This window comes from Rhea americana, unplaced genomic scaffold, assembly GCF_003343005.1.
Source record: "Rhea americana isolate MKP2758 unplaced genomic scaffold, rheAme1 scaffold_308, whole genome shotgun sequence".
Classification (NCBI taxonomy): domain Eukaryota; kingdom Metazoa; phylum Chordata; class Aves; order Rheiformes; family Rheidae; genus Rhea; species Rhea americana.
Window position 1 is genome coordinate 5541 of NW_028186433.1, and position 6889 is coordinate 12429.

Below are 6889 nucleotides of genomic sequence, written 5' to 3' on the forward strand. Positions count from 1 at the left end.
CGCATTGGAGCTCGAAGGTCCGGAAGATCGTGGGCAGCAGGAAGTGCCGGAGCGGCACGGTGAGGATGAGGACGAAGGGCAAGGCTAGCGAGGCCGCCGTGGACTTCACCGTCCACAGCACCGCGAGGCTGAGGATCTGGGTGAAGGTGAAGAGGTGCATGCGCCAGGTCTTCACCTGCGGGAGGAAGGGTGACGGTCCCCAAGGGGGCTCAGGGACCACCGGGCTGCAGCAGCCCTCCGGCGCCGGCCGAGCCCCGCAGCGGCGTGGCCAGGCGTTGATTTGTGCCGCACGGCCACCAGCACCCATGGGAGACGCCCAGCCCCAAAGAGAGCACTGAGGATGAGGATGGTGGAGAGAATTGTCCAGGCCAAAGAGCCTGGCCAAGTCCAGCACCGGAGGAGGAGGTTTTCAGAGAGCATCATGTGGTGCTGCGTCCCAGGACACCCCCAACCCCATGGCTGGTCTCCCCCAACTGAGGCCACACACTTACCCCAATGACATAGGGCTCTTTGGGGTGATACTTGGGTGGCATCAGCAAGAGCAGGATGCGGTCAAAAAGCTGGATGCCAAAGAGGGAGGTCACACCCATGTAGAGGAAGATGCCGAAGAGCACAGCCAATGGAATGTACTTCAGGATGGGCTCCAGGAGGATGGAGACACCTGTGGTGGAGAAGAACCAGTCAGGGAGATCCCCCACAGCTGAGAATGTCCAGTCCTCGCTGCTGGCACTGCGTGAGGCCAGAGGACCTCTTCCCTGGTGGAGAGGCTCACCGATGAGCACGGCCACCAGGAAGCCGCTGATGCGCTGCTCCTTGACCTCCACGATCTGAGACTTGTCGCCAGAAGAGGTCTTGCTCATGACGGTGAGGGCGTTGGCGTGGGTGATGGTGCGGACAGTGGTGGCGCTAAGCCAGGGCACGCCGAAGAGCGCCGCTATGCCGCCCATACCCACGATGAGCAGTAGGTCCAGATGGAAGCCTGAGCCCTTCACCAGCTTCCGCTCAGGCTTGCTAATGAGGAGGCTGGGGAGGTGGACGTGAGGCCGAGTCAGCAAGGAGGCACCAAGAACGGGGGCCCTTCTTTCCTGCTGMTGCTCCCTGCCACCGTCCAGCTTCCCGCTGTGTGCTGCAGCCCCCTCCTAGCCCCACAGCCCTCCCTGCTGCTCCTTACGTCGTGATCTGCGTCTCAAGGAAGATGAGGATGAAGACCAAGAAGGCTGGCACCACCGAGGCAAACATCATCCATATGGGAAAGGCCTTATGGTTGCCCATGGGGTTGATGAACCAGTTGCGGGCAGATGAGTTGGTGACCTCAAGGCCTTTGGGGACCTTCAGTTTCTGGATGGGAGCAGAGACAGGGCAATGAGAAGCTGGGGTGGGGGACACGGCTGAACTGGGGGAGTCCCAGTGCACGAACGGGAGCAGAGGGGACCCAACCCACCCACTGCCCCATGTTGAGCACAGCTGCGTGCTGCTCCTGAGGACAAGTCCCTTGCTTCCTGCCACCCACTGACCTGCGTGTATGTGTCCTTGATGAAGAAGTCGATCAGCGCCATGACGAAGATGGAAATGGGCACCCCAAAGTCCCCGATCAAGCGCCGGACCTGCAGGGTGAACCGCAGCCATGTTACCTCTGGCTGGGTCACCACAGGTCCCCGTGGACCTCCGGGCAGGCACACAGCGAGTTTGCAAGCTCTCAGCCAGCCTCCTTGTGCACAATGTTCCCCAAGAGTGGTGCCAGCACCGGTCCTGCACCCAGCGAGCCCCCGTTCGGCCCCGAATGCTGCGCCGGGCCCCGCACCTTGCCGGGCAGGAAAGCGCTGTTCTTGAACTTGCGGAGGAAGAGTGCCAGGAAGAAGGTGCCGGCCATGAGCAGAAGGGAGAGCAGCGCCGTGTTGGGCTCCGCGCTGGGGGGAACCAAGGGGTTTAGCGTGGGAGTCACGTTGTAGAACCTCTGCAGTGGGTGAGCCTCGAAGATCTGCGGAGGGACGGAGAGGCGGCTCAGGAGCGGGGCCGGCCGGGGCTGAGCACAGGCTCCTGCGTCCCTCCGGGCCGGCGCGGGGACCAGGGTTCAGGGTGTGATGAGGGCCTGGGGTGACACGGGGCACRTGCCCTGCCTGTCACTTCCCCGACATCAGAGATGTCCCTGTGGGCACCCGGTGTGTGACACCATCCCATTGCTACCAGCTGCCTGGGAAGGGTCAGAGCCAGGGGATGGAGGAGGAAATTGGGGATTTCCGGGAGATTCCCAGGCACCTCCGATGATCCTTGCAGCCCAGACGGGACACTTGCCCCAGGCTTTGCCCCTTTCCCCAGAAGTCCCCTGAGGAACCCAGAAACCCACGTGGGGAACCACCTGGGGAGGTGGAGAAAATGGTACCAAATGGGCTCCATCCTTCTGCATCCCTCATGGCTCCTGTGGTTTCCATGGAAACCCGGCGCCCTGCAGCCCCCTCCCCGTCGTGGGGGCTGGGGTCCCTGCAGCCCCTCGCCCTCCATGGGCAGCCCCCTGCCCTGCACCTTGAAGAGCTTGTTGAAGGTCTCATAGATGAAGATGAGGGAGATGAGGAAGGAGAAGATCTCCTGGGTGTAGCGGGAGAGGTAGCGCACCAGGATGCTGCCCTCGCAGGCCACCACCACCACCACGAGCAGCACGAGCCAGAAGCCGATCCAGACGCGGCCCACGATGTACTCCATGCTCTGGGTCTCGCAGAACTGCCACAGGGAGAGGCCCCGGCCCTGTCACCCCACGGCCCCCAGCCCTGGCACCCGGCCGGGACGGACCCTCGGGGCCCTGCCACGGCCCCGCGCCTCCGCCCGGGGGCTGAGGGATGTGGGGACGGGGACGGTGGTACCCTATGGAGCAGTACCTGCGTGGCACCATCTGAGTGGCATCATCCACGTGGCAGCACCCACATGGCACCACCCGGGTGGCATCGCCTGCGTGGCAGCGCCCACGTGCCTCTGCCAGGGGGGGCACAGCGAGCCCACCACAGGGACCGCCAGCCTCTYGTGGTGGCCCAGGGGCACCCATGGGTGTGGGTCAGCACCCACCTTGTAGAAGGATTCCTCGAAGACGAGCAGGGGCCCCGAGAAGCCGACGACGAGCAGGGGCTGGGCGCTGAGCAGGCTGAAGATGATGCACTGCACACACGTGGCAACGAGCAGCTCCGACACCCCCATCATGCCGTTGGTCTTGTCATCTGCCGAGCAGCGGAGTGGGTCAGCGGGCACCCGGCGTGGGCCCCCCACCTTCCCCATGCCCCTTGGCACCCATGGGTGCCAATCCCATGAGAGGAGCAAGAAAACCCTGAGGGCACTCCTGGGGCATCCGGAGCAGGATGATACTCCAGGCGGTGGCACCTGCCCTCCATGTCCCATCCCCATCCACGTGCCCTGCCTAGGGGCGTCCCCGTCCGCCGGGGTGTCCCCAGCCTGTCCCCCTCATTACTCAGCAGGCCTCCGAAGGTGATGGCAGGCGACAGCGCGGCGAAGTAGATGAAGATGGTGGCGGCCAGACACTGCGGGTTCAGGGCGTCCTTGATGTCGCTGAGATATTTGGGGTAGCGGCGGCGGATGTCCTGCACCAGCCCCCCGAAGGGCCGCCCCGTCCGGCGCAGGGGGTCGCTCTCCGCCGCCGGGTGCTCGATCTCTGCGGGGACGAGCAGGTGGCGATGGGGACACCGCCGGCACCCCCAGCCCGCCGCGGAGCGGGGCCGGCAGCGGCGGAGCGGTGCGCGGGGCCGCGGCGGCCCCCCGTCCTACCCAGGGCCTTTTGGGAACCCTTGCCGGGCGCCAGCTTGGCRGGCTGGTAGCGGCGGCGGAGCAGCTCCCGCTGCAGCGGCACCAGCCCCCGGAGCAGCTCCTCGCTGGGCGCTTCGGTGGGYGGCAGGACGATGCTGGCCTCCAGGAAGGCCTCCATGCTGCGGGCCAGCTCGCCGCGGTCCTGGGCCAGGTAGGCGTCCCGGCGAAACACCTGCGGCGCCGCGCGGCGAGACGGGCTCAGCCGCCTCCGCCGCCCACCGGGGCCGCGGGGGCGCAGGGCCGTGGGGGTGTGGGGCCGTGGGGGTGTGGGGACGTGGGGACACAGGGGCATGGAGCCACAGGGGCATGGAGCCACAGGGGCATGGGGACACGGAGGCATGGGGACATGGGGGCATGGAGCCACAGGGACAAGGGGACACAGGGACATCGGGCCACAGGAGCAGGAGGACGTGCAGACACTTGGGCGTGGGGTACAGAGGAACAAGGACGTGGCCCACAGGGACGTGGGGACGTGGGGGCATGGAGCTAGAGGGGCAACAGGACTCAGGGCCGTGGGCCCCAAGGGCATGGGAACATGAGGCCAGGAGTACCTAGGGACATGGGGCACAGGGCTACGAGGGCATGGGGCCACGGAGCACAGGGACACAGGGACACAGGGACACAGGGACAGGCCTGCATGGGGGCCTGGGGACGTGGGGGCCTGGGGCTACCGGGCCGTGAGACATGGGGGCCCAGAGCCACAGGGACGTGAGGCCACAGCGGCCTGAAGACGTGGGGACGGGGCTGCGTGGGCACGGAGCTACCGAAGCACAGGGACTTGGGACCCCACGCGCGTGGGGACGTGGTGGCCTGGGGCCACGGGGACATGGGGTCACCGGCCAGAGGGACGGGCTGCGGCAGAGGGCCCCCGGGGCGCCCGGCGGAGCCGTACCCGGTCGGCCATCATGGTGGCCACGGCGCGGCCGATCTCGTGGTAGCTGACGTGCGGGCTCTCGGGGCCCAGCACCACGAAGAGGAAGCGCGCGGGCAGCGGCGCTTCGAGGACGGCGTCCAGCGGCACGGCGTTCTTCAGGCGCACGAAGGCCAGCGTCGGCTGCTCCAGGAAGGCCGCGCAGCCTGGCCGGAGGACGGGACGGGGTCACGAGGGGACCGGGCACAGGGCACGGGGACACGGGGCATGGGGACGTGGGGGGACGGAGACACGAGGACACAGGGACATCGGGGCATGGGCCAGAGGGGCACGGAGACACGAGCGTGGGGACATGGCGGGGGGACACGGGGACACAGCAGCACGAGAGCACAAGGACACTGGGATGCAGGGTGGGATGCAGGGACTTGGGGGCGGGGGGAAACGGGGGCAGCCATGGGGACAGAGGGACCCAGGGACGAAGGCCCGCCCCGGCCCCACTCACCCACGAGCACCAGCGAGGCCTCGGTGTCCTCGGGGACCTGCTTGGGGAGCAGGGGCTCGGCCGCGCCGGGGCCGGGCTGCGGGCAGGGAGAAGCAGCCGTGAGCCTGCAGCGGCGGGTGGCGCGCGGCCCCGGTACCATGCGTGGCTCCGGGGCACGCGTGCCCGCACGTGCGTGTGTGCGTGTGCCTGTGCCACGGTGCAGGCGTGTGCGTGCATGCATGTGCGCCGCTCAGCAGGGTGCATATACGCTTGTGCACACGTGTGCACATGCATGTATGTGTGTGCCTGTGCCGTGGTGCAGGCGTGTGCACGCATGCGTGCACACCGCTCAGCAGGGTGCACATACGCGCGTGCACACGTGTGCACGTGCGTGCATGCCCGTGACTGAGCAGCAGGCACGTACGGGTTCGCGAGCGCCCCGCAGCCTCCCCGCAGCCCTCCTCGCCTGCTCGCCCGGGGCCAGCGTGAACGTCTTGACGGTCTCCTGCGGCAGCAGCTTCTCCGCCTCCTTCCCGCCGGCCGCCCCTCGCTGCATCTGCCCCGGCGTCAGGGTCCACACGGACTCGGCCTTGCTGGGGTGCCTGCAAGCAGAGGGGACGGGCGTGAGACGGGCGAGCGCCGCCGCTCGCCGCCGAGCCCGCCGCGGGGCTTTTGTGGGCGCCGCCCGGACGCCGGGGCCCCCCGCGCGGGGCCGTACTTGTGCTGCAGCAGCAGGGTCCTCAGGAGGGTCTCCTGGTCCTGCGGCTTGACCTGCCCCTCGTAGATCAGCTGGTCAACGAGCATGTGGGCGATGCCCGCCAGCGACGTCTCCATCACGTCGAGGAGGACAGCACCTGCGGGGACAGCACCGGTCACCGGCGGGTCGCCGCGGATGCCCGGCCCCAACCGGGGACCCGGCGGTCCCACCTTTGCCGAAAGCCTGTCTGATGTCCTGCAGGCTGTGGTAGGTCAGGTAGGGGAGATGGGGCTCGCCCCAGTGACCGGCTTCTTGGAAGTCCTCCTCCATCCTGAGCCAGTGGCCGGCCTCCATCCAGCACAGCTCCTTGTTCCTGTCCATGACCAGCTCGTGGAGCTCCACGTAGCCCTGCAGCGAAAGCTGGTGGCATCAGGGTCCCTGGTGCAGGCACCGCAGCCCGTGGCACCAGGGATGGCTTGGTCCTCGGCTGGCTCCCCAGATGTGTCCATGGTATCACCAGCATGGAGGGTCCCAGCCCAGCCTGGGCACCTGGGGACACCTTGGGCATCCCTAAGCTGCAGCGGTCTGGGCTCCTGCCATTTGTCCCCTGATGCCACCAGGGTTTGTCCCCAGAGCACCTCGCGCAGCACCCACCTCATGGGTGCCCTGCTGGGACCCGAATCTCCTGCTCCCCGCCGCCTCCAGGTCCACATCGGTCGACGAAGCTGCGAGCAGAGCAACAGCCATGTTAGCTAGCCCGTGGCTGCTCCCCATGTCCCCTGCCTGTCACCTCCATCCCAGACCCCACTGGGGGTTGTTGGATGTGTCCCCCACCTCTGTCACCCACATCCCAGACCCAGATGGGGCTGCTGGACATGTCCCCCACCTCTGTCAACCACATCCCAGACCCAGCTGGGCTTGCTGGATGTGTCCCCCACTCACTGTCCCCATCCCAGACCCAGCTGGGCTGCAGGACGTTGTCCCCATCTCAGACCCAGCTGGGCTTGCTGGACATGTCCCCCACCCGCTGTCCCCA

The 6889-nt window shown here is 67.4% G+C and overlaps 1 protein-coding gene across 1 annotated transcript in view; it reads right to left on the bottom strand.

Moving 5' to 3' along the window:
* SLC4A1 (solute carrier family 4 member 1 (Diego blood group)) overlaps positions 1-6889 on the bottom strand; it is a gene marked incomplete at its 3' end in the record, with an annotated part of 17653 nt that overhangs the window by 5091 nt on the left and 5673 nt on the right. Inside the window, exons 4-19 of the mRNA XM_085309957.1 lie at positions 6508-6578; positions 6084-6261; positions 5875-6010; positions 5623-5758; positions 5178-5253; positions 4697-4881; positions 3766-3976; positions 3452-3652; positions 3055-3203; positions 2521-2715; positions 1802-1978; positions 1515-1604; positions 1172-1338; positions 773-1023; positions 492-661; positions 4-175 (exon numbers count right to left, since the gene is read on the bottom strand). Of these exons, the coding sequence (XP_085166083.1) occupies positions 4-175; positions 492-661; positions 773-1023; positions 1172-1338; positions 1515-1604; positions 1802-1978; positions 2521-2715; positions 3055-3203; positions 3452-3652; positions 3766-3976; positions 4697-4881; positions 5178-5253; positions 5623-5758; positions 5875-6010; positions 6084-6261; positions 6508-6578 (2565 nt within the window). The remainder of the gene's footprint in view (positions 1-3; positions 176-491; positions 662-772; positions 1024-1171; positions 1339-1514; positions 1605-1801; positions 1979-2520; positions 2716-3054; positions 3204-3451; positions 3653-3765; positions 3977-4696; positions 4882-5177; positions 5254-5622; positions 5759-5874; positions 6011-6083; positions 6262-6507; positions 6579-6889) is intronic.